Source organism: Anopheles darlingi, chromosome 2 (assembly GCF_943734745.1).
Source record: "Anopheles darlingi chromosome 2, idAnoDarlMG_H_01, whole genome shotgun sequence".
Classification (NCBI taxonomy): Eukaryota; Metazoa; Arthropoda; class Insecta; order Diptera; family Culicidae; genus Anopheles; species Anopheles darlingi.
The window spans coordinates 30,674,403-30,701,902 of NC_064874.1; the positions used below are offsets into that span (position 1 = coordinate 30,674,403).

Sequence of the window (27,500 nt, forward strand, 5' to 3'; positions counted from 1 at the left end):
GAGAGGCTCGATTGCCCGAATGTTGGTCATTTGTTGATGATTAGATGCTGTTAGCTTTACACCCTCTCGCTCCACGCTCAGGCCCGTACAATCATCATCTGCACCTTAAGGGGTCTGAGAAAGGCAGAGAAGCAAGAGCATGGTCGTTGGTGGACGTGACGAACGTCACATGCTTCCGCCCCTTCCAACCGTCCGATCACTCTCATAGTAGGCAGGTAGTAGAATTTTCCGAATTTCTAATGGCTTCTTAAGAACGTGCTACCTTAGCGGTACATCTTGATAATATTCATTTACCCCTGCCAAGTCATGGCCATGAGCCATCGAAGGATCGGAAAATCCTATCTGCACCCTGCATCTTGTGGCAAGCAGTTCCTTGAATGCACCGGATCAGAATAGATCCATCATAACATGTCCTTCGGTTGGGTTGAACGGGGTATTAAGAGATCGAGCATTCTAGCTGTCGTCAAGTGCGTCATCGGAGAGTGTTAGCTTTTAACAGTCAACACAATCAGCTGATGGGGAACGCTCGCCGGAACGCACGCACTCACGCGCCGACGATCAGTAACACCGTACACCAAACGCAGCATTCTGCGGTTTGCATTGAACACGATCTGTCTTGGCGGGTGGCCCAAAGGCGAGATGCTGCATTTCTTATCGACATCAAATTGGTTCACACCCAAGCTGATAAGAACTCTATTGTGGATTCTCTATCAATGGAAAAGACAGCACACATTGAACACACAGAAACAATAGTAACCATATGGGCTAGCTAGCGAGATGATGATCAAAATATTCCATTACTATTCTGGTATATCTTTACCATACCAAGAAACTTCTTTACTGTGAATAGTAGGCGTTTGTATGTTATTTAAGTTTATCAGAAAGTAGGCAACATTTTTATTTTCGAGGATCAACACCGATACAACTGAATTTTCTGCTGATCACGTTCTTTTCTCAACAATCAATCATTCAGGCTGACTTTTAACAACAACATTGGCAGTATTCATCACTCTAATCAGATCAGAAAATGCTTCTCAAACATAATCAACGAGATAGTAGATGCACGAAAAGTTTACACAGAAAACGTGACTGATCTGTCGATCGACCCGGTTGTCTGAACATCACGTGCACTGTATCATCTCTGTCACTGAGCCGCTAATCAGCACCGCCAGTAAAGTCACCTGTTTTGTCTCTCGTCGCCCGGGCGGCGAATGGGTTGCTCCGTTTTCGAGTGACTCAACCGTGGCGCGCGTTCAGTAGGATTGTGTTTTGCTGACCGTTGCATTTCGCACAAACAAAACCACGGACACGTGATCGGTATTCTGTAATGTATCGACTGATCTGTCTTATCCCGATGCCGAAAGTACAAACATTCGGATCTATCCTGGAAACTGGAGACGTCGAGAGGAGCTGCTGAGGGCTGGGAGGGATCTGTGTTTTGCCACGGATCGTGTTAGATTTATTATGCACCCCGCGCACCGATCTTCTGGGAAAGCTTTGCTGATAACAGGAGAGCCACCGCAGCGCGAAAGGCCAAACTACAACAACAAACAGCGCCAGCTCACGCTCAGGTTCCGGCTAACTACAGCACACGGCTCCGCGACAATCGCGTATCGCGTACGCTTCAATAAACTTCTAAACAAATCAACTCGCGACCGGTTAGAACCAGTGCACCACACACTGTTGGAAGCAAGCAGTGCGTCAAGTGCACGACGCCATTTGTTAATTGTTCCACCGGTGGATTCCTTGCCCGCCCTTCTCTGAGAATGCAGAAACAGAACGGCACATTTGCTGATAACCGTATACACACACACACGCCGTGGGCAATTGCATTGGCGCACACCTTTTCGCACACGTCGTACAAGCATCTGTTTATGGTCTACACAAGGCGCTAATAGATAAGATGTTCGGTGGCCGAGAGTGAGTGTAGAAAAGTGCAGTCTCCATAGTGGACAACTGCTACTACACCCACCGTAGTAGTGCAGCTGCCACTTCGTCTTATCGTGGCAAGACACGGAAGGCAGGGGCGCCAGTACTAAGTAACACTCTCATGTCCGAACTGTCAAAACACTGTAAGCTTCCGGAGATGGTAGCATCATCGGCACCAGACCATGCGCGTTGGCAACGTTTTGTTAGAATCTCTAAGGTTCATTTTATAACAACACAACAGTAACATGCACCCTTCTTCCTCACATAGTCGTCTGCTTGCCATCGCACTCCCGGATTGCATCTTCGGTTCTTGTATCTGTACTTTTGTGTGCTCCATCGTCCGATAACTGCTCGCTGGTACACAAACGGATGACGTGACCAGTGGCACATCATGTTTGGAACCAAAATCTCCCCAAAAATAACAGCCAGGCCCACACATACAGACACATTCTATTACATGATCTAGAGAAAATCTTCTCATTCTACTCTCGGTATCGAGGTCGTTCCCTTCTCGCTGTCACCACCAAATTGTTTGGGGTCGCGTGCATACACCATGCGTGTTGCGTGCTGTGGATCACGTTTCCTAGATCGCGTCCCACGAATTAAGCCAATTTCTTGGAACGGTTTGAAAGACAGGAAATGCTCCATAGGAGCACACGCCTTCGATTTACTTTTGGATATCATTTTACGATAAATATCAAATGTATCATGTTCCGAAGCATCACAAAAAGATTTTCAAATACATCTCGCTAGGAACACCTAGAATACAAATACAGCTTTGATATTCTATTTCCCATGTTCCCCGACTTCGCCAATTACGACACAACACTAACTGCGCAGATTTGCAAACGGGTAATTAGCGAAATCTTGGCGCTAATGATGATGGCGGTCGAGTTGCAATTCTGCCGATGGCGCCAGGATAGGGATGTCACCACCAGTATCATCATCACCGCCGACCGACGGTCATGTTGCCCTCTTCCGCGAGTGTTCTTCTGTGTTCTGGGTGACCTCCTCTTATGAAATGACGGGAAATCTCTCTCGCTCAGCTGCTCACTGAGCTAATGCGCAATTCATTTCGATGCTTCTATACTAGGAAGCACCGGAAGAAGTGAAACCATTACACTCCGGAAAAGAGGAGGGGTAGCGACTCCACGGTAAGCACGCGGTAAGACGTATGCTTTGTTGTGGTACAATTTGTCAACTCACGCGTAGCCGTCCGAAGACTCCGCCGCCGCCGCCGCGTGTATGGTTTATGTGTCTGTGTCTATGTGTTATCAGTTTTGAAGCAACCGAGACGGGACCCGTCACGGACGTGTGGGTCTTTATTACCACAAAAAAGCCTGAGCGCTGAAGAGGCTGATAATGGATTTGGGGGGAGCTTTTTGTTTTGGTATTCTATTTATGGATTCCGCTAGACGAAGCGGGGAAACCTCCGCTCCTTTTCTTTGACGCTAATCTTCATCGCGTTCTTCGCCCCTTTTGTGAGACATCCATCCCATCCATCCCCTCCCTCCCCTCTAAATCGGCGGCAATTAGTTTCCTCGGTATTGCCCAGCCCAGAGAGATAATCACAATCAATGGAATGGGAATGCACTTCGCTTTCGCTAACAGCGGGGAGGGGATCGACGTCACACGACACAGACAGGCGCCAAGACATAGGAGGCATTGGAACGGACGAACGAACGAACGACGAGTTCACTAGTCACAACCGAAACACACTGATTAGAACTGAACTGCAGGCTAGATGGAACCGGTTGAGGACGTACCATTGCGAGAATCCATTTTTTGAACGACCAAAATGCCATGTCCGAGCTGTACTACACTCTCTACATGTCCACACGGCTCTCCACAATGTTTTCCGTGGAGTTCCACACAGTTCCACTTTTCGACTGATAGCCGTACCCCACCCGGGGTGTTAGCACCGCACCTTGCAGTTCGAAATTCGGACCTCAAACTCCGATCAAAAAGCATCGGCGGCGATCGGCTTCACTACACACCTCCTACACCCACCCTTCAATGTGCGTCCGTCCTACAGACCCGTGACATCCGCCGGCTGTGACACCGTGAACGTGAAGGTCGTCGTCGTCGTCGTCACGTCGTACACCGCATGTTCCATCACAAAGCGCGCCTTCGACTTCGCTTATCAAAAAACATAGCAACAGCGTAGAGCCGGGTCGGTGGTAGCGGTTTGCCGAGACAGATGGATTGCATCCGGAATGCATTTTTGGGGTCGCCATTTGCAACGAGAACCACCACAAAATGATTAATTGAAATGATCCCGCCTTCCCACCCTACCGTGGACTCTGTGCGAGATAACGCGCTCTGCTTTGGTGTTCGCAAATGCACTCCTCTTCACCTCCTCCAGGGCACGGACATTATCATCGCCAACGTCGTCGTGGTGGTGGTCGGTGATAAGGAACGCAACCGCATCCGCGCATCCACCATTTTACCTTACGCTTGGGCAGTTTGCTTATCGGCACGCCTCGAACCAGCAACTGCTGTTTGCTGCTGCAGGTGGCGATCGATGGGTGATGCAGAAGCATAAAATCCCATCCACTATCCTCCTCCTCCTCTTCATCCTCCTCGCTGATGGTGACCGGTGGTGGCTGCCAGCGTACGTACGAAGCAACGCCCGATTCTTTCATCGTTCGATGCCGTACGATGATCGTTGAGCGAAGGTCCGGGGATCGTCCTTCCACAGATCGACGATCGACACTAGCACCAAGGGACGAAGAAGATGATCCCGATCATTCTGAGCACCGTTCCGAGTGAGTCTAACTTTCACGTGCACCGGACCGGACGGACGGACGGAGAACCAACGTCACCCACTGGCCAAGGCCAAACAACTACACTTTAGCGACTGAACACACGTTGCCTTTCGCGATCGTGGTGCTCCCTCACCTGGGCCCGGTATGTGTGTTAGAGTGTGTGTGTGTGTGTGTCGGCGGATCGACGGCCTTGCGACCGGTCTCAACCGGTCACCAGCAGAAGACATTCCCCTCACGCACTGCCGTCCGGAACTGAAGGAGTGCGAGGGAGGGGGCACACACAGACCGGAAGGTTTTGACCGCGGTTGCAGCACCGCGGTGGTGGTGGCCATGTATGGTTGGACCGTCACCACGATCGATCGGTCGATGCATGTCTGTGTGTCTGTACCAAAAGTCTGGTCCTGGCCTGGGGCCTGCCCCTGGCTAGCAAACGATGTAGGAGTTGGAACTGGCTGGCTCTTTGACTTGCTCGGTCTATGTTGGTATGTTGGTGTTGGTCTGCATTTGGATTCCAAAACGGTGAAGAGGAGTTTGAGTGAGTGTCTGTGGTGTAGTGGTCGGTTGGCTTCGGTGGTTGGCTGTCGATATAAATCTCCACGACGTGTCGCCACCTCTCACCGGCAAACAGTTAGAGGCCCGGCATCGGCTGTGACCGGCTGGTTTGGCGGCGAAAGTTTTGTCAGTTTGACGTCAGGGGGAAAGGGTCGAGCAGTGCTGGCCAACCCCCGGCGCTGGGATTTTATTTAAACGATGTCGTATGCACTATTAACTCTCGGTGGTACAAGTGAGAACCTTTTTTGAAAAATACGTCAAAGCAATTGAATAAAAATAACTCCATACAATTGTTTCACTGACGTAGGCTAACTCTTGCTTAGCAATGAGAAAGTCTTAAATATTAGCAACTAGTCAAGTACATGAAACCCATGGCTTATCCTCCAAATATTGTCTTGAGAAGGGTTCAAAATATGTGCAAGAAAACATAAAAAAACAACCTCAACATCGTTACCATTAACATAAAGAGTATAGACAAAATGATCCCTTTTTGGAAATCTCAAATAAAGTCGATCATAAATAACGATGTTTCCGTTAGTCCGGAACTGAACAGAAGACGTTAGTCGCCATCACGTGATACAAGATCCATAGACAAAAAGAAACATAAAAGATGGAAGATAACACACTTAAATGTTCACTGTTCGCCATCAACTTTCAAATGTTCTCAGTGCAACAGCCAATAGAAACCTTCTTATCGATAAACCAAAGATCACTTAAGCTGCCATGTTTGAATCGATGGAGAAATGGGGGGGACCCAAGCGTACTCTTTAGCCAGTATTGTTGCCTTCTGCTGCACAACTTGAGGTCATTGATCGGGTGAAATGTTTTTGGGGGAGCTGCTGTTTCGGGTTTTCAATCTGAAACATCTTATATCGGCTCCAGTAAGTGAGTCGCACTCTCACTCTGGCTGTGTGAGGAGATGGGAATTTGCCGAGCCGAGTTTTGCAGAGGAATTTGAATTTAAAGTGAAACGAATGTCTAGCAACAAGAAGATGCCCACCAACATGGCGCATGGTGGCACCATCAGGCCGTGATGATGATGATCATCTTCCTCGGAACGATCGGACCGCGAGTGGTTTGGGTTTGGGTGCAGTGTGCTCATGCAGCGCCCATGGAAATACCATTTCTCCTCCAATGGCTGCCAATTAATCATTTCGTGATGATGGGGGGCCTCCTTTAGAGACTTTAGCGGAGAAAGGGCATACCTGTCAAAAGAAATCTCTTGCCAATGTGGAATGTGGTGCTGCGATCTTCAAGCGATTTGGGACGCGCGCGCGCGCTCACGTCGAGAACTGCAATGAATTGTCGTGAGAGGGAAGCTTAATTCCCGAAGATGTGGAGTGCATTTGGGGCACCATAAGACGCCAAATGCGTTTGGGATTTTCCAGACGTCCGGGGGTTTCTTATCATTCGCCACACGAAGGCCGGGGTCTGAAACAACCACCAACTGATCCACTCTCTTGTAGCACACCGAGGCAAGGAATGTGGTATGCTGCGTGCATAAGCCGCAGCAACTCGTGTGTCAGTGAACCGTGGTACTTTCTCGTCGAGACACGCCGCGCGAGAGAAAGTGAGAATGCTGCTGCCGCTGTAGGCAATTAATGCGGTGGCCGCCTTCAACGACGAAAAGGGAACGGAACAGCATCGGGATTTACGGTCTGCGGCAACGGCGGCGGCCGCTGTGGCTGCTGTAGTTGAGAGCTAGTTGCAGTGTTGAAGATATATGGAGAAAAAGGAAGGAAAAAATGGCGGCTTCACCAGACTACTCTCTCAGGGGGACGACTACTGCAACCGCAGACAGTTGTGGTTGGCGGCTATCGTAACAGCCCGGGCGTTTCATTCATGAAACTCGTGAAACTGTTGTTCCGGTGAAAGGCAGACTGGCAGACGACCAACGATGGAGCGAGATTTACGATGCAGTAAAGCGTTTGTGGTGTGTGCATTGTTCCACCAAGGTCGCTGTTCGAGGAAATCGGCAACGGCATTTCATCGAATTGAGAATATGTTGCGCAACAACTAATCCACATCACGTGGCGAAATCATTCTAACTAATGTGCTCTCCAACTGCAAGTTCCACTTTAAAATGCGATAAGACTCGGTGATGATGCTCGGCTTGATTAGAGCTCGCATAATATTACTAGACAAAACCGGAACCGTGTCGATGATGACGCACAAGACGACAACATGCGTGCTTCGGAACAGGAGCCGATGCAGCACACATTGCACTGGGGAAAATGCGCCTCGAGTGTGGAGGTATTCCTGCCTGTACAGCGTCTCCCGTGTTTCTTATCATGAAGCGCACTAAGCCGCGGTCAAAACATACACCCCAAGTGTGGTTGAGATTTATCTGCTTAGATTGTAATTCTATGGTTTTAGTTACATTGTTGTGGTACAGGGTGCAGGTACTTGCCTGATTATTTTTTTGTAGCAAATCGTCACTACAATGCTACAAGCTACAACGCCAATATTTGTGTTTCGCTTATTAGCGAGAATGTGCTTCAAGAGATAACCTTCAAGGAACCACAATATTTTATATTTCCTCAAAAAGGGGTCTCTAATTATTTCATAGGAAGAGATTATCTTATAAACATACTAGTAAACAGCACAAAGCGCCGATAGATGTCGATTTTTGCTGAGAAAGCACAGTCCTCAAAATAAATATATTTTCGAACCAAACACTGTTGACTCTGAGACAAACAGGTAAACATTGATTAAACAAAAGTGTTCGCATCCTTAGTGTATCTGTTTATGCATATATTACAGCGCTTGTAATCAATTGCGATTGGGACATTACATTGGAAGTGGATTAAGTAAATTGCAATACATTGCAACATTGTACCTGCTCGTTGTCTACGTTGTGCTCTCAATGTAGAATCCAATTACCAACCAACCAAATACCTTATCCCATAAGATTTGAAGAAAAAAAATCGCAAAACGATCAATTATTGAAACATTTGCTAATTCTTTATTTACGCGAACGTTTATAGCAACAACACTATGCCCAGACTACACTTCAGGGCACGCACGAGACACTTGAGTGGCATTCGCCGCGGTTGATGCCTTTGCCGATGGCACGAAATGGTTTTGAATGTCTAATGAGGCGTGCCCTTCTCCACTGAACCCACCGTTTGATGCATAGCATTACAGTCGCCGTCGCCGTGAGCTGGTAAAGCAGCTCGTGCGATGCCAAACGTTCTCCGGACGCACTCACCTGTACCAATTTGTTCGATCCAGCCATCCCCCCAAAAATCCATCATTTCCCATGACTTTTCCATCCCTGCTTATTCTCCCGCTATCACTCTCCGTCTAGTTTTCGATTTTCCGAAATGTTTGTTGTAAAACATGCTGCCGTTTTCTAGCAGACTAAACATCAATTTACGCGGATGGATTTGAGTGCGACGGCGGCAGGTATCGTTCGGAAGCAAGGGTAAGCAAATAAGGTTTGCGCCGCAATAGATGTGCGGCCGTGACTGATCGATATTTAAGTTACTCCCATTAAACAACACGATTAGCGCAACGAACGAAATGGACGGGTCGATTTCGCGGGGGATTTAGCTCGAAGCGTTTGACCTGAACAGTTCAAGGACTAGAGTGGCCGTTTCTTGAAATGGAGTTTTCCTTCCAATCTTAAGCTGCTGCACATCATTCACCAATCGCTTCTTCAAGACAATCCCACCAACAAAAACAGAGCAGTTGGTTCTGTCTGCACGAGACAGAAATGGCAGCCGGATCCCACAGTTGTCCAAATAAATACGCTTTCGTTGTTGGATCGCGAAACGTTGTTGTTGCTGCTGCTGCCTGCCACGTCAGCTTTAATTTCGTTTGCATTGAATCATCATAATTTCCGCTTCCCACGCTTCCGATGCGGTTGTGATATGACGTAGAGAGCCGAGCCGAACGGGGGTTGCTCCAGATGGCCACCCACCGCTTGTGTAAACACAGAACAGAGAGAGAGAGTGCATTTCGATGCATTCATCATTCCGTCTGCCACGAGATCTGATCATGGCCACTGCACGCAGCAGCTTTGTGAGACGAGAGGTCGCAAAAGTATGATCGCGGATCGCGAAAGGAAAAGTAAGAACCTTTTGCGATCGTCCGGATCGTTAGTACTGATGACCTACTTAAACTCTCTTCCCGCCTCTTTCTCTCTTTCTATCTCTTCATTTACACCCACTTAAAACCTGCATGTGTGTTAACGGCGGAGGAGTGATCGCCTTTTTTGTGCGAATCTTGAAAGTAAACTGAACTCGTCTGCTCGTCGAAGAGTCCGTGTGTTTACAGCATCTCGCTCTTGATCTCTCGGAGCGATGCCGGGGGCGCCCCCACATTTGCGCACTCTTTTGTTGATTTTCACGGATTTTCCGAATGCGCCGAGGGCCCAAAAGACAAAGCGTGGTGCGCCGTTTCGCACCGTCATGTTCTTGTGGTCGGTTGCGCTTTCTGTCGCAACATCTGCAGAAGCACCGACCACAAGAACGACGTTCTTCTTGGCCGGCCGGCGTTATATTTATAGCAAATAAAGACGAAAATCTCCAACAGGCCCAGGTGTTTCGGAGTGCGAAAGAAACGATCAGCCGAAAAGGTAATTTAGTGTCTGTTGGAAGACATACGCGTTTTGTTGAAAAAGGTTTACATTACGAACCAATCAATTTAACTCTGGAAAAAAAATTAACACATCGTTTTAGCATCGATGGAATGGCAAACCCATCGAGGTGGTGGTGATCGATTGGTGCACTTTTATCAGCAGCCATATGCGTCCGCCAAGAAAAAGCTGTACTTTGAGTCAGCCAATGAACTCTGGTGCAATGTTGATAAGGGCAGGGCTAATCGGGGGTACGCTAACCCCTTTCTCGGATCGAAGGCACCACCACCACTACCGCTAGCGGCACACCGACCACTGAGCTGAGCAATAAACAAGTGTTTTGCTCAAAAGTGCATTAGCTGGTCACGTGTCTTTGCCTTCGCATGTAAAGGGAAGGAGTGCTGGTACATGTCGTGCGCATACCCCACTACACTCGAACGGGTCACACACAGAAACGGATTGAGTTCAAACCGGTGCTTAACGTTCAGATTTAGTCACGAAAAAAGGGCATTTCCAACTCGATTCATCACGCAAGGCGCCTTCAAGGGAGATGTCGTAGGAACGTTTCCGTTATGCTGGCATTTCAGCGACACTGTTTTAAGTATTATGCCGTGATTAAAGCATGATTCTCGCAGCGCGCCTATGCCAATCGTAACAAGAACTAACTATTGCATTACCCTTCTCACATCAGCCAACGATAAACCCTGAAAGCAGAGTGTCTGAGGAGCCCAAGTAATGCACCATCATCATCGTAATCATCATCATCATCATCATCATCAGACGGTGAAATCACGTCGCCGAGTGAGAAAAGTTTCGTCCGGTCCGTCCGGTCACCTTCGCCCGCTTCGACAAGGACGAGAACGTGCTGTGTTCCATTATTTTCTTCTCTTGGTTGTTCTTTTGTTTTTTGGTTCTTAAAGACGGCAATCACACTTCGTAATACGTTGCGCGACCCACAAGGCCAGTAGTTAGACACAAGGAAACCCCGGATAACGCTAGTAAAGGTTCTTTTTTATACACGAATGAAATGAATATTGCTTAATCGCAAGTTAAACGGTAAGCGAAGTGGTTTAAGGAATTGTTTCAGAAGCTACAGTTAACTGTTTGACGGGCATCGCATTTCATCATACTAATCACAGCACATTTAAAGGAAGTCAGTTTATGTAGCCTCATTCTTATCTTTGCCAATTACCTCAAATAATGTCTTGTAGTGCGTATGGAACATATCACCATTCCCATAATCGTATAGCATTTGAAACTTAAACGCTTGCATATAGAATATGACCATTCGTCCAATCATTTGGAAAAAGCCCAACATCTTCATAAACACACCCAACGGTATAATGCAGTGACTGGTGCAGCAATCGATCTGTGCGGCCGATTACGTCCTCTCTCGTCTGGGTCTAGTCTAGCTTGGTGGCTAGACTTGCTTATCACCAAAGTATATCGCTTGCCAATGATCGCGCGACATACCATGGCCATGTGTAGGACGATGTCGACTCCGACAACGACGACGCAAAGAGGTTACTGCCAAAGATGGGCCCCATTACGAGAGACCCTTTTATGTTGCGCTTCATGCAATCCCGCTTCGGCAGATTGTTTTATGGGCTGTTGCCGTTGCCTGAATCCTTGTGGTGACAAGTTTTTCCTCCAGCGGCATGTATTTCGTAGCTGGTTGATCGACATCAACGATGTTGGGGTCGATAATGGTGGTGGTGTTTGTCCCAACCAAGAAAGAAGAGAATGGCCGGCGGAAATGTCGAACAGAGCGAGCCTCGTGCGCCGAGCCTAACACGATGTTCTTCTATTACTATTTTCGGTTCGAACCACCGCTAAAACTGATCGATGAAACATCAATCAATCAAGCCAGTGGAATGGACTGGACTGGATGGTCCCACCGGTGCTGGCTGGCTAGCTGGCGACGATTGCGATGGAGAAATCGATAAACGGACAGATCTCAGCGGACGGGTGGATAGCCGATGTTGCAAATGACTTCATTACTGAGCGCGGTGGGAGGAGGGAAATGGAGCCAAACGAACGCTCAATTGGAGCACGATAAGAGGGGCGCTTATTAGGGGGCCTGTCTCAAAACGTCACATTACCAGCGTTACTCGAATGTCGCAATCCAGGGCGCTCGTCTAGAGTTAAACGCATTCAGTGGCTTCGCGCGTATGATCGAAAAATCAAAGGACCACGAGGAACGATTTAAAAATGGCTTCCGCAGCTATTTCTTAAGAGGCTTCCGAGCCACACTCCGGATTGCCAGCGTCATCATCATCATCGTCGTCGGCGTCGGTCACGGTTGCGAGGGTATACCTAATTTACTATTTTGGTCGTTTCGCCAATTTTTTACCTCTTTTCGTTGCTGCCTACACGAATCTATTGCCAATTTCAAGTTTGCAAGGCTGTAAAGCAACAAATCAAATTAAACTCCAGATCCGCACACAATCCGTCGACGCCCCGGTTCCGGGTAGGCTCGCTCCGAAGAGGGTTGACCGGCCATTCCCCGGAAAGAACGGGCGGAACACCAAGCGCTAGGCGGTTCATGTGCGGTCATTTATAACCGGGAGCCGTAGCAAACACGCCGGTCGGCAGGTGCCGTCTCCCGCGGTAATTATAACCTTGGAATCGGAATAGAGAGAGAGAGAGGTTGAATGCTGTATCCCGTCGTTTCGGCAAGATGATTCGGTTCGCCCGACCGAGAGGAAGAGAAGCGATGGCACGTTAATTAGTCTGTTCTTTCATATTGGCTAGACGGAGTGGATTCTATCACGGATTGGACCCCCTTCATTCTGCAACCAATTCGTAACTGTATTCTTCAACTAATGATCTATGATTAACTGCAAATGTACAGAGGCACTATAGTAAGTGGAGTGAACGTAGGCGGGACTTACCTTTGTCAATGGTAGTAAGTCTTGCTGCGACCAAGAGTCAACGTAGAACAGCCACTACCAGTTGTCCTCAATGATCCTTTTAGCATCGCTTCGACTCGTTGCGTGTCGGCTTGCGGCAGTCGTGGAGGGGAGCAAGCAATAGATCTCCAGAAAGGACGGCCGATACTCGCAGGTACAGGGCACAGCCCTGCAATCCGGCTCACTAAACCGCACACACACACACACGCACTTAAACACGAAATACGATCGACCCAAATAGCACTAGGAGCTAGCCATCATCCGCGGTCGTAGAGACGAGTGGTGGCATAAGAGGGAGCGCACTTAACAGGTGACCTCCACTGGTATAAGGACGAAGAAACGTCGCCGTCGTTGTCGTCGAGGACGACGAGTTGTCCTCAGAGAATTATCCTGTTCTTTGCAGCACACACACACATTGAAGGGTCACTTGCTCACACCTTGCGACGTTCACTATCCTTCTTTTGCTTGTACTACATCAAAACGGGGACACGAGGTGGTTGTTCGATTGCCACGTGGTCGCGCTGGGATTCACCATTCACGGTTTTCCGGGTTCACCCAACCACCCATCGGGATGAGGGTCGCATTCGCACGAATCATAGAGACAGTTTTCCTTCTCTTTCTGCCTTCAATTCACCGATGTGGCCAGGCCAGGTAGGCCACTTCACGCACTCACCACGCCGGTCACCTACCGCGTAAGCAAACGAGAATTTTCCGCACTGTGAAATGGAATGAAAATGCGTATGGATTAGAGGAAACGGCAAGATCTTGGCGATTATTATCCAAACGCGAATTTTCCTAAATTTTCACTCGCTATGCCACGGATACACCAGCAGAACACGACGACACGGATCGGCACACTGTCGCTCACTACTTCGTAACGGCTCCGTCTTCAGCAGCCGTCTTCACACGAGAATGCTTCTTTTCCACGGAGCGCTCCAGTGGAAACTCTGGCTACAACCACAACCACACAGTGGCCATGCTACGAGCGATTTTCGCTCCATCGCTTGGCAACCGCTCGTGTAGCACACATGCATTCAGGTGGCGGATGGGATTGAGGAAAATCACAAGTGACGGTCCTCCCGAATGCAATAGTAGTAAGTCATGGAAATCTCCCTTCTCCTCGTGACCGTTAAGCAACCTTTCTGGACAGCCACAGACAGCCACTTTGGGGGTGTTGGTGTGTGGTGGATGAAAATGCCTTCCGCGATGTTCGGTGGTTTCGGTGCGGCAATGTGACAGTTCGGGTTCATGGGAAAATGAGCGAAAAACAGTGAGCAAAACAACAGAAAAAGCAAGAGAGAGAGAGAGCATAGCAGACGCGCCTGCTGCAGAGGCAACGTGGCCGTCTTTTTGCTTTTCCACCTTGCACCGTCTCGTTGGCAACGGAGGCTGCCGTGTACAAAGATGATAATGCATGTTCTGAACCTTGCTATAATTCAACTAAAGGAAAAGTGGCAGCTTGTGAGTAAAGCTTCATGGCAGCACCGGAAGGTCATCTTGCGCTGATTATGGTGGGTGATGTAACAGCAGAACTTCAACCCCAGAAGAACTAGAATAGTTAACCGAAGGATCGTTTAGTAAAGCAACAACAGACGAGAGAAAGATAACGGCTGCGAGCCTCACGAATAGTGTGCAAATCTAGTAGCTATGACCAGGATCCAGTTTAGCGGAACAACGGAGAGAATTTGCACCTGAAAGAAACGTTTGTGACATAATCCTGCGAAACTATCCTTTATACTGCGTTCGTTGTGTGACGCTGAGAGCGGATTTGATGCTGCAGTAACGTCTCTATCCACCGAAACATTGAACACAAATGGCAAGAGATTGGATAAATCTTTAAAATAAGGATTTATTCTTGTTAAATACACCAACAACAGCACTCGACCAGCAGCAAATCACAGGGTGACATGTGACAACATCTACCCGATCGGTAACGACGTCTAGCGTGACTGAGATCGTGACACATCGTGCCCTTGTTTGCAAAATCGCACATCGCGAAGACCTTCGGCCCCTAGGAGGCACGTTGGAGGTGACTGGGAGCACTACAACCACTGCACTGCAACTCTCGACCACGGGGTTCCAATTTGTGCACGATACCGCGCACTAAAATAGCGAATACGGCGCTGAGAGGAACCATAGAAGCGGTACCTGATATCCCAACATTCTGGCTACTACCTAATTCTGGCACAGAGCACACGCTAGCGCGGCCTTATCCATCAACTCCCGCCGTTCACGTGGCCTCTCGGTGCTGACCTCATTGAGTCCGGCTGCATCCTACACGCAATAACGAATGTACAACGGTGGCACGATGCGTGATCGTGAACAAACGCCACTCTTGGCACTTTTCGTGTGTACGAGTTAGCACCCAATCAAAATCATGCCACCGAAAAGGTTTCCGTGCACCGTCTGTAACAACGTGCAAAATCGTGCAAAGTCGCGGTGCCAAGTCGTTACCAACGCACCTAACGCACGTAACGCGGACATTTTTGGAATTGTTCCCTCTCCTCCTTCAACAGCTCCGGCTGTCACGCACAGAGCCTTAGCAACCGAAGCGGGCGGTGGCAATGCAAACGCGGTACACTCGCTGTTACTACTTTTGCGAATGTACGATGGACGCGGTTTCATGACGCAGCATGCCACTTCTTCAGATAAATGTCGGCAAATTTGCTTCTCTTCCATCAACGCAACCCAATAATGGTGGCCTATTTGTTTGTTCCATTCCGAGTTAGGTTGCTGCGTTTTGCATGTGCGCCTTGGAATGTGCGCCCAGGCTTGGCCGCCTTTTTCCTGCTTCATGCACTGATAATTCGTTCGGTGCGAGGTGTGTTATTGCTTGGTGGTCATAATTCAGCCTTTTCGGTGCCTCAAGGCAATTCAGGCACCACAAAGGAATGGGAAAACCGAAAATAATCGCCGGCACGCTTCCTCCGTGTGTTGCTGCTGGTGCTGCTTTTGCTTGCACAGGTAGTGCTTTTATGCTGCGGTGTTTGCTTTATACGCTGCTTTTCGCTGATATCGCGGACGCAATAATGAGGTATCCTCCTTTTTAGGAGCTCGCCAGCGACGGTGGCGGCAGCGGCGTGTTGTTGCATTATTGTTCCTCCTTTTTGCCACTTATCTCGCCAGCAAATGAGAAAAAATCATCGCAGGAGGAGGGACATGTAAAGCATAGTGCTGGTTGTGGGGAGAAGACGAAAACGATAGCGAGGATATGACCGTGAACGATATGAGAGCAGCCGAGGCGAGTGCCAAGCGCTTTACAACGTCATCTGGTCCGCGCAACTGTGTGCGTCTTGTTTGTCCTCTTGCTATACAGCCAGCAACAGCAGCAGCTGGCCCGCTGGTGTATCACCACCACGACGGCATTTAAATGGGTGGTGGGAGTGTTCCATTCGGTTTGGACGATGGTTGTTGGGGCCACCGCGCAGCTCTCTCCCGCTCGCTCTTCCAAGGCGTATTACTAGCGGCTGAAGGTCGTTGCGATGTCTGGTACGTGAGTGCGTGCCCTCCGTGTGACGATCTGTTTACACGACATTTCGGAGAGCAGCAACATCGAGCAACCGAATATGGAATCGATACCATACATTCGATCTAAAAAAAGCGACAAACTGTGTGTTAGTAAAATGCAAAAATCACGAACAATTGACCAGCACCACAAGAAACACTACCACAGGCAGTATATACATGAAAAGCAGCCATCGCAGAGATATTCGTAATCGGATTTCGATGGCGATGGTGTAGTACTACTGATCCTTCAATTTATTCGCGAAAAATGTGCGAGTCACTGCCACCTTGATGTTCTGCTGGCGCGCAGATGATGTCGAGTAGTGTTTGTGTTTGCGCGATAGTGTACGTGTTTGATGATGTGCATCCAAGTAAGGCGGTGTGGGCAGAGCTTTGGGGGGTTTGCATTCCCCCGTCGCTCGCGAGCCAAGAAGAAGAAAACACGCACAGATGATAATTGAGGTGCCAACGCCGCACAAATACACACAATTGGAGCATCCGATTCATGAGGCATTTAATCGCGAGCGAGAGAAAACAAAAGAAAACACACAACATACCGCGGGAGGAAGCGGTGGTGGGCGCGAATGGTCCCCATCCACTACGATCGCGCTAAGATTTTCCTTGTTCGCAGTCGAACGTGTGTGGCTTAGAAGAATCATTTCTTTCTTCAGTAAAGCCAAGAGGACCGCGGATGCAGATGCAGGCGTTTGGGTGAAAACGAAATTTTTCCATTTTTCCAACGATAGGGCGCCGTGAATACTAAATGAATTATGCATTTTCTTTTTCTCCCTCTCACACACCAACAAACGATGGTGGCGTGAGGAAGGGCAAATGACCATCAATCGAAATCGAAAACAAAGGATCCGCGGTGGCGCCCACAAGCAGGTGAGCAAACATTTTCAACAAAAAGGGCTGGTGGCGATGGAGGAGAACGTAAAGTTCTAGAGCTTCTCGACTTGGGCTTTGCGTTTCGTTATTTGGACGGTCCTGCTGAATGTTGATTGCCTTCCGTTTTGTGGCCCATAAACTCGGTTAGTATCGGTGCACAAACGAAGACGACATGCACATCACAGTAACAATAAGAACAACAATGAAAACATATGAAAAATATTCTTTCGGTCTAGCACTGTCACACACACACACCAACAGCGGTCGCTGGCGCAGTCACGAGCCTGGGCCAAGGACTTTTCATCGACTGCGGGTGGTCGTTGCTCCAGCAAACTCGTCACGAATCGTACGCGGGTACTGCGCCTTGGCCGGAGGCGGGATTCGAGCGAAGCTCCACCACACGAAAGGGAAAAGATGTCACGCACTGCACCGTGAATGCACCCGACCGCGGAATTCGTGGAATCGCAAATGAACTTTTGACTTTGCACTCTGCAGCCGCGGTGCTCACCAATACTCGGAATTAAAACAGGCGGCCAAACACACAAAAGACAACAAAAACTCCTGCCCTCCCCCCACTAGACAATTCGAACGGTGCGTGCGTAGAAACGGCAAAAAAACGAAAACAACAGCAACGCGACCAGCAGCTTCTAGAGTACGTTGGGGCGGTGTTGCGGGGTGGAGGTGGTTGGCCTTCTCCACAGCAAAATAACCCCCTTTACGCAATCAATCGACGAACACGCACACACACGGTGCATTTTTTCACTCACGGATTTCACGGGCTTACGACGGCGGGCGGGATTCGAGGAAATGACGACGAATCGAATTGGCGCTGGACAGCATTTTCCAACTTTGCACAACGCTTTTGTTCACCACACACACAACGCGAAAACCGCGAAGATGACAACGGCGACGGAAAACACTCCGATCACTCCGAGGATTGAACAAGGCAGAAACGCGTCATTTTCTTCGTGATCCGTGGACGAGAGTGCCCCGCCGCCACCTTCCACGCCCCAAACTACCCACAACCCACTTTTTTCAATGCGTTCGCCCCTGGTGTGCGTGTCGTCGCTGTACTGCTGCACACATAAAATCTCCTCCCATCTCACAAACACACTCCTTTCGGTAGGTTGGCGCATTGAGCGATCAAGCAGTCGTAGCGGGATGTCTGGTGTGAGGTTTTGTGAAAGAGCGGACTCGAGCATAGATATCACATACAACTGAGAAAAGATACAACGCGTGCAACGACGGTTCTGACATCCAGCTGATTGCGTGCAATGTTATGTAAACAAATAAAAGAAGGAAAAAAGAACGAAGAAGTGCCGCGCTATTTCCACTCGAAAGGGCCGTCGACGGTGATTGCAGAGATTTCCCGTTTGTGTAGCTGATAAAGAGGCCCGCCCGGGCACTTGGCTAATCGCATAAGCGCAAGAGCTTCACTATGTCAATTAAGGAGAAGGACCTGTACCGCGACACACCTGTGCGATATTTAGGTTTGTATTTCCGTTGCCAACTTCCTGGTTCGTGCGTGCTGCTGCGAGCGAGCCAAAATCGATTCAATTACATCACAATGACCATTGTTCTGCTTTTACACGCTTCTTTGTAGGATATGCAAACGAAATCGGCGAAGCGTTTCGACCGGTGATAAAGAAAATATTCGTACACGCTAGCTATGGGGTCGCGATCAGCTACGTTTTGGCCGATACGGCGGATAAATCGAAGAAGCAGTATGTAGTGAGTTGAAACTGGCCGATACCGAGTCGACTGCTGCTATCAAACGCATCTCAATGCATTCGTCCTCCTTTTAGAAACCGGAAATACTAGGAGGCGGCCTTCGTGGCGCCGCCGTTGCATCCGGCGATACTTTGCTGTGGCAAATGTTCGCCTCCGTCATCATCCCGGGATTCACCATCAATCGGTAAGCAGTGGCATACACCCTCTACGTATGCTTTCATACTCATCATTCGTGTCGTTTTTTCTAGTATCTGCTGGCTATCGAAGAAGGTACTGAAGGCGAACAAAGTGAAGGGTCCGGTTGCAAAGTGGGGACCAACGATGCTTGGACTGCTGGCCATTCCGTTCATAATACACCCGATCGATAGTGCAGTCGACTACGCCATGGACAATACCTACCGAAAGTATGTGAAGTAGTTCCACGTTACAGAGTATCACGGTACGAGGATTGCGTTAACTTGCCTACACTACTAGATTTCACGCTCAAATAGTGGTAGCTTTAATTCGATGTGCAAAACGGGTTCGTGCCAACGGTTAAGGGAAACACTAGAAATAGTCTAGAACCTTAAGTTCTCGGCGCACAACGACGTTGTTTATTTACACTTTTAGATGTGATGCTGTTCACTGTTGCCGCGACTGCTAGAACAAGCGTTGTGCTATCTTTAAGCATTGAGTGAATGGACTGTTCTAACACTGATACGGTGTTTTATTGCCGACAATAATAAAGCATACTGTTGCCACGCAATTCGCACCTGGTCTTGGTATGAAGCTTCCCGATCCGGTGCCTTACTCGTAAAACGGATAGATGGTACCTGCATGCGTGGAGCGTTCCATGCCATGTTGACCCTTCCGGAAGCGAAACGTATCACGCATCCAGCCGCCAGCCTGTTGCATTCGAGAGTGAACAACATGCTTTAGCTTAGCGGTGAGCTCAGTTACCATTGTGTTGCTGTTGTTGCGATCTCGTTGCCATCGATTGCCGTCGATACTATAGTCACTGGGAAGTCCAACAAACTGCACTTGTGGTTTGGGTGCAAACTGGAAGATTTTTTGTGAAAAAAATAATATAATGGATTCCCTTTGAACGCCCAAAACGTAACAACACCTTCAGGAATTCACGACGGGAGCCAATTGTCCGATTCGTTTCCGTTACATCTTGTCGATTACGATTAAAGCACTGTCTGCGTCGTGCAGAGTATGGGCGCAGTGTCACGAAGTAGATCACCTCGATCAGTGAAATGATCGAAAAGCCAAGAAACAGTCCCAAGAGACCGCCTACGTTAGCTGAAAGAAGATGAGAGCGCACGATGAAAAGCATTTAACGAAAAATCCTTGTAGCTCAAACACGTGATTACACAAGAAGTCCGTAAATCCAACCAGCTCTCCCTTGGTGAAGCTCCGATAGTAGGTATCCTTCACGAACACGTACACGAGGGCAAGGTTTTCTCTAGGAAAATTAAATGTATCCATGTAATTCGTACTACTTTCGCTTCTAAAACTTCATACTTGGCATATTTCTCATCTTTCACATCGTTCAGCATCGTTTCTCGGATGCCAAATTGACCCACGTGTAACTCGGCCGAGGTTAGATCCGGAACGTAACTAATCTCGAAGCATCCGGGCAGACAGGAGCAGCTAATGCTGGCGTTTAAAGTAAATGCGATCGAGTTGCGGATCAGCTCGTAGCATCGTGCATCGGCCCGGCTACAGATCTTCGTGTCCTCGTACAGCTTTGGTAGAAAGTACAGCACACAGCCACAGTTTTCCAGGATCAGCTTTGCCTCGCACTCGAGCTCACAGTTGTTGCGCGAGTACACCCGATAGTAGGACAGGTTTGCCTCACTAGCGAACACACATTGTCGCTGTGCTTGAGCGATTTTTCGAATCTGCCGAGCAGCATCGTTGATCTTTGGTGTAATGATGATCCGATTTTCCGACCCGACCGGAATATACTGTGCGTATTCGGTGATTTTGGGCGTCTCGGTAGGACTGTGAAAGATGATCTTGAACCCCGTCGAGGAGGTGGATGAGCAGTAGTAATCGCTAACGTTCGCATCCAGCACCATGGCCAACCCCATCGAAACACCCGGGCCCGGAATGGCACGTGGGTAGGTCGCATTCGTTGGCTCCTCCTCGAAACCCGTTTCTGGGGTCCAGAGCAGTGGCCGGAAACGACTCGTACTATCGGCACCCGTCGATGCTGTCCCATCTGCAGGAAATATGTTTATCGTACCCGCCTCCTGAAACATGTACGCCGCATCGAGCGTATTGAACGTACAGCATAAACCCTCGTCGGTTAGCACGGACTGGAAGATCTCCGTACATTTTTCCGTCTGCTTTGCATACCGGCAGGCTTTCAACATCCCGGAGCAGGGCTGTGTGGCCTAAGTGGAAAACCGATGCTTTGGTTAAAAGCTCTCCTCTATGGTACTTACCCAGCTTCGACGACCTACACTCAACAGCAACTTCTTAACGGCGGACCACTTTCCTTCGTACTCCGTGGTATTGAGATCCCCATCGATGGAGCAGATGGCTTGCAGTACCGTTTGCTCGAGCGTATGTGCCTCGATGCGGTCGGCGGCCTCTCGACGGATCTGGTTCATATTACAGATCGTGACCGCCGGAAACGGTATGTCCTTGATGGGCGTCGCAATTGGGTTCAGCCCAATGATAATCGGTGACGATTGCCATTTGATGTACACGTTTGAGATGAAGTAGACCGCACATGCCGTGACGACGATGAAGGTAAGAAAAAAATAGGCACTGGAAAAGAGGAAAATTCCACCGGAATGGCTCATACCATCGAGTACACTGGTGGCTCGCAAGATGAGTCTCAAATTGTGATTTTAGAATGTCCTTGTTCCCGTTGACCCGTACCGAAGCTCGGCTAATGAGCGGTTCATCCCACCCACAAACCTCCGAGCACGTCCATTAAATGCTTTTAACAATTAATGAAAATGAATTGACTCATTTTAACTCTCGGAACATTTTAATGTCGTGGTCATGGGTTTGCATTCCGCGCCCGGTGTTCAATCAGAATATTCAGTGGTTTGGGTGCTGGTTACCTGCTGGCCGTCGACCAACAACTCATCCACCACACTTACCGTTCCCAGAGCGTCAGCGAAACGGTTCCGACGTACTTCAGCCCGTGGATGGTGGTGTTGAGGCAGTATTCACGCAAATTTTCCACAAACGAAACGCGCTCCTTTCTGCCTACGGGTGTTTTCGGGTCTGGAAAATGTGGAAATGGAATTTATTTGGGCTTTTACCATTTTTACCTGTTGCCATTTGTGTTGCGGCAAAGCGCACGAAGCTAACCGAGCACCGTTTGGTTTGTTTGGCTTACCTTTTTCGAAACCCATCGATACCAAGCGAACCTTTTGAACGGGGAAAGCCGGTGCCATAGCAGCGTATTGATGGTTTTTATCTGTTCTTGTACGGTAGCTAGCATACACAAAAAATGAAAAAAAAAACGATGGAATGAATTTATCATTTCGGTTTTAGAAATATGAAAAGTGTCCATTTCGATCAAAAGGACTAACCATAAAATGGGTGAAGGTTGGCGAGAACCCACTTTACTGCGCCATTTAACGACAATGGTCGGCCAGTATATTTTGTTACTTTAAACGTTCTATCCGTGTGAGCTTTTATGGAACGAAAATTGATGGAACCTGGATTCCGAGGTCGTAAAACGAAAACTCCTAAACCCAGTGGTACTTTGTGGTGTTTGGTACAGCCACAAATACCAACAATCAATTCGCCGACGCAGTATTGTGCCTTCCCCAACCCCCGGTAAGATCGATAAGGTAAGAGCTTAGTCCGTATCTTAGACCTCCCTTGCTTGCTTTCACACCTGAATGGCTGGTACAAATTAGTATCTAACTCGTCGTTGTGTCGGTTTCATAAAATGTATGTCTGTCTTTTGCCGATAAGGATGCCCTGTCTTGCCTGCCATTGGCTACCGGTCCCCAATGCTTCCTTCCCCGAGGACAAGTCACAAAATCAATGCCAAAGCTTCTGTAGCCTAATGTTTCCTTCTTTCCTGACTACCACCGATCCGTGCCTTCACCATCATCGGCACGTAATCGTGAGCTGCTCAAGGGATCTGACCTGCAACCGTACACACGGCACCTACTCCATGCTCGTTATCCTTGCGTTGCTGGCAGGCTGGAAATTATTTGCATGTATCGGCAATCAATCAATCGAGTCGATTGTACCCTCGCACCACCCCTACTATAATGCTCCCTGACTCTGACTGTTGGCCTTAGCAAATAGTGGCCCTTCTTCGTCGGACGGTGTCGTATCCCTTGGTAGAACATAATGTGTTCAACGTGCTCTCTGTTCCCTACTCTACGCCAAGGAGCGAAAGTCCTTCGGTCGTTCATCGGTCACGAAGGTGGCATGAATCCTGGTCGACACAAGACAGCAGCAGCAGCAGCAGCAGCAACCACCACCTGATGTCCCACTGAACACAAGAGCTCATACGATTCGAATTATCCGACGAACCGCAGTGCCCTTAACTGATGGTAAAGGCACACATGGTGTTCTAGACATTATTTAATGGCTTGCCGCATGGATTGCTTTGCTGTCACGAGTGCTGTAGGAAACCGATAACAGGTCAAGGTGGCCCAAGGTTGGCTTGTATTCGCAATTTCTCGTCCCTCGTTCATCCAATGGATATGCGGTTTGCCTCGTGTTATTCAAACAACGGATTAGTATGGCTTTATTCGTTGTTTTTCTAAGTTGCCGGAGTCCAATCTCCGACCTATAGCACTGCACAGCTACTTTCATGTGCACTGCTTAAGGGAAATTTCATATTACAAAGCGGTAGCCACAGCATCATCATCTTAGCCACATTCCTCTACAATCCATGTGCTCGATATCTGATGAACCGGTAACCGGGTCGGACGGCCAACCTGCAACGCTATGCCCGACCGTACGTGACGTGAGAAGCAGGTATGCGCCACGGGTGGGGTTCGGCTGGATATCGATTGACTACCGCTTCCAGGGCGACCGGAAGCCGTTTGGTGCTAAATTGAATTTTCATTAAAGTTTAATCTGCAATTTCGTCACCTCCATATCCAGCCCACCCGTGCTATCGTCAGTTAAAGTCATCACTTTCCAATTTTTGGAAGACCAACGAGGCCCCCAACACAGGACTATGGATTGCCCTGATTGCCCTGGTAGCGCTGCCAATATTTGGGACGATGACGTTGGAAAGGACAACGGCATAATCCGGAGCCACTCTTTCCCGGAATGAGGTTGCTATGGTATGGAAAATTGGGGACACTCGTCGAGGCATCTGGAATCTGATGGTGGGACTTGATGGGCCCAAACCAAAAGATAGCAACATTCGCAGGATCCTCTTGAGCAGTAGATGGGTTGGGTAAAGATAGAACCGATGCTGCGAGACCTTGCAACCTAGCAGTGTATTGGTCAGAAATAGCGAAAGGTTCACGTGCCATTCCACCTACCGGCGAAAGGTTGCTGTATAATGGAAAGCATAATTTCACGGTTCATTGGAACCGTGGCGCAGTGCTCCTCCGGTGGGAGTTAAGCAAAGCACATCTGCGTTCGCTCACGAGGTTTAAAGCGAGGAGCAGCATTAAAGGGACCCACCGGGAAATAAGGTGAAAAGCGCACAGCAACAACAAAAAAAAAAAAAACGTAAAATGATCAAAAGGTCAACCATGTTGCCAATCGAAGCGTAGGGCTTTCAGGACATACCAGAACGTATATTGCTGATCAGCTCGCCCGTGCGTATGACGGGCTCATAATGAAGTTCCTTTCATGTGGATTGCACCACACGCCGGTATTGCTTGTTTGTGGAAGTTCCATTAAAATAATGGAATAGCTATAATGGACGGTGTGGATTGCTGGGTTATTCATGATTTATTCGATGCAATTGGCAAATAATGGTTACAGTGTCGATGTCGTTGCTTCAAACCATCGTATTAGGAATTATTGAAAGGCTCGAGAGATTTAAAAAAAAATGTTAACCACTAGTTAACGCACATTTTAACAGGTAATCTGACTATTAGTTATAGCAGGTAATGGATAGATGAAATATATATGCCCTTTTATCCTGTCGAATTAATTATTTGAGCCTCCATGTTTGATCCTTGTGCTAGTCATTTACTAAAAGTTTATGTTTCGATCGGAAAATGTGCATGTTCTTTACTTAAGAAAATGATTATTCGATCAGATCTTTCCATCACGCATAAATAAAAATATGCTTTTCTAAACTTGAAAAGAATCTCGGGATAGTCTGAATAACATCATCTAAGATATATTAGGTAAGGTATTTTATCAGTTGTTTTGTATGTTTTTGTAATCAATGATTAGACTATGTTTGTAATAGTTTGGACAACGTTTTAAAAAAAAATCATCTTTTGCAGGTTCACTATTATTCTGCACCAAATACCTACATTTCATCGTTGAACACCGCTGCTGCTGCTGCTGCTGCGAGCCATCGCACATTCAACAGCTCCGAGTGGGAACACAGAGACAGGAAATTAAATTTGCAAAAAGACAGCCGACGGCCCAGTTTACGGCTCACTGCAAGTCATCGAATTATGATCCAATTTTCATCGAATCCATGCACTACTAGTCACTGTTAATAGCGCCTCGGATCACTCGGTGGAGGTGTTATCTGGACAATGTTTATCTCGTGTATTTTTTCCGCCGTTTTTTTTTATTACCATTTCCATTTGAACTCACCGTCGTGGGTCGATTGATAAAAATGAACATACCGAAGTGAGGAAAATCCCGCCAAAATGCCAAAGTGAAAAACCGTCGCTGCCCTTCCGCGGTATTAATGCATCAATCGTTTTCGGGCGATTTTTAATATGATTTTCCGGCAAAGGGCTGGGAGCTGTGAAAATGCAATCCTTGCCACCTGATAAAAACCGGACACACACACGCACACACTCGGTTGACAACCGCTTTCGGTCGATTGCTATTCGGAAACGTGATTTGTGCAATCCTGCCAACGCGAACGGTAGGAGTGTCAACTGAAGCACCGCGGAACGTGTACTCCCAGTGCGATGCGTTAAAAATGCATTTATTGCACCGCTGTACCGGTTGTGGCCAACGATGCCACCAGGCCAGGATGGGTGCACTGTCCTGTTTGCGTATTTATTGTGCACTTTCGGCAAGACTGTCAACGGAGAGGTTGTGCATGTATGTGCTTGGGTGTGTTGCTCACTTTTCACGTGGAGTGTACCATGTTTTGTCGGAATTTTACCTTTTTTATTCTCTGTTGGAATGTTTTTTGGTTCCCGCTAACACGCTCGCCTACTCAGTCCACCGAGCGGGCTCACTGTTGTCGCAGTCTGATGTCGCCAGTCCGGTTGATGCACCGTTTTATTGCAACTGCAGCAGCAGTTAAGCGCACCGCCAGCTGGTGTCATGAGCTATGTCGTGATGCGTTGGTCCATTTTGTATCGCACTATTGGTACGGTGTTGTACCTTGAGGTGGCCCAAACTGTGTGTGTGATTGCATGTTGTTTCAAATGGCACAGCTAGCCTTAGCATAGCAGGGTCACTTCATTTAATTTACGCGGTTGATCCACAGAAACAAAACATTTCATCTAAACCTTATTGAAACACACGAGGAGTTAATCTTCACAATCAATTTAATATTGTAAAGTTAATCGGAAATGTTCATTTATAAATTCATAACTCATTTTATAGATAATTCTGTTCTTAATCCTGTGCGCTTGTTAAACTGGATCCCAAACAATTCCATTATTTTGACGACCATAACCGACCGACCAGGCTCATGGTGCGCTAAATGCATTGATGGTGTGACCTAAAGTTTATCTTTTATAAGTTTGCATAAACACGACCTCCAGGATTCGCGCCGAGCCCGATCCAGTCTCGTCAAATCCATGTGTACCCTGGGTGGCACTGCCCTGTTCTGTCCATGATGGGCACCGGAAGATATGAATGCTGTTAACGTGTGGTTGAGTGGAGCAGTCCTTCCCCAAGAACTGCCGCTCGTCGAGGTTTGGTTGCATTTAATTTTTACCAAACCATAACTTGGGGCTAGGCGAAAGTGGATTGTGGGGCATCCAATCAAGGGATCTCCACTTTGTGTGTCAAGCGAAGTGGGTGAAGGGGGGGGGGGCATGTTGCGTGTTCAGCGGAAACTCCGGTGTCCTCCCAAAACACTCTGATGAGTACGCGGCAGCAGCTCCGAGTGGAAGGGAGCACGAAGAACCTCGAGAGGTTCTATTTACACTGCACCAAAGGGACATTTGTTATAAGGAAGGAGCACGAGGAGTGTTCTATGTTTGCACAACTGCAAACGACAACGGACACGATAGTGCGCTACCATACCGCTCCCGGAGGAGGTACCGAGTAGGATTAGCTTTGGGTCAAGTGGATTTGGATTGAGCCAAAAGTTGCCGGAACTGTTGGAAAATTGGACTTGCGGATTTGATTCCGTCTTTTCTACTCGATCGTAACTTTTTGCACGGCAGCACCGGTTTCAAACTTTGTCTTCACCGCATCCGGAAGTGCAGAAGGACCTCTAGACTTCGCACCGGAACCTCATTTTGCCGTTTGCCGTTGGGGAGAGTGGGAACGTGTACTGTTCGTAGGCTAATTAATTTTTAATTAGTTTCTCGG

General features: G+C 48.2%; 3 protein-coding genes across 9 annotated transcripts in view; 1 reads left to right on the forward strand and 2 right to left on the reverse strand.

Moving 5' to 3' along the window:
• The window catches only part of LOC125949700 (myotubularin-related protein 4), a 31,108-nt gene extending 12,927 nt beyond the window's left edge, over positions 1–18,181 (reverse strand). Inside the window, exons 1-2 of one of the 7 annotated variants that reach the window (XM_049676996.1) lie at positions 17,903–18,181; positions 12,726–13,459 (exon numbers count right to left, since the gene is read on the reverse strand). The gene's annotated coding sequence lies outside the window, so the exon portion shown is untranslated. Of the gene's footprint in view, positions 572–12,725; positions 13,460–17,390; positions 17,616–17,643 lie in introns of those variants that run through there. The other 6 variants (XM_049676997.1, XM_049676998.1, XM_049676995.1 and 3 more) reach the window with 6 other exon arrangements.
• A 251-nt stretch (positions 18,182–18,432) lies between these two features.
• Positions 18,433–19,605, forward strand: LOC125949777 (mitochondrial fission process protein 1). The gene is made up of 4 exons (XM_049677113.1): positions 18,433–18,625; positions 18,739–18,866; positions 18,941–19,050; positions 19,115–19,605. The coding sequence occupies exons 1-4, from the start codon at positions 18,574–18,576 to the stop codon at positions 19,281–19,283; spliced, it is 459 nt and encodes a 152-aa protein (XP_049533070.1). The 5' UTR covers positions 18,433–18,573; the 3' UTR covers positions 19,284–19,605.
• Positions 19,606–19,652: 47 nt separating this feature from the next.
• On the reverse strand, positions 19,653–25,346 carry LOC125949731 (pickpocket protein 28). Its single transcript, XM_049677049.1, is given in 8 exon segments — positions 19,653–19,904; positions 19,972–20,150; positions 20,222–20,313; positions 20,373–21,250; positions 21,302–21,629; positions 21,971–22,097; positions 25,284–25,311; positions 25,314–25,346. Coding segments are annotated over 8 exon segments (1,917 nt in total).
• Positions 25,347–27,500: the final 2,154 nt, after the last annotated feature.

What these genes read in the sequence shown, in the direction of transcription:
- LOC125949777 (XM_049677113.1), top strand. Translation starts at nt 18,574, where the DNA reads ATGTCAATTAAGGAGAAGGACCTGTACCGCGACACACCTGTGCGATAT. An exon ending in CACACCTGTGCGATATTTAG is followed by an intron (nt 18,626 to 18,738) that starts GTTTGTATTTCC and finishes GCTTCTTTGTAG; the next exon opens with GATATGCAAACGAAATCGGC. An exon ending in CCGGGATTCACCATCAATCG is followed by an intron (nt 19,051 to 19,114) that starts GTAAGCAGTGGC and finishes CGTTTTTTCTAG; the next exon opens with TATCTGCTGGCTATCGAAGA.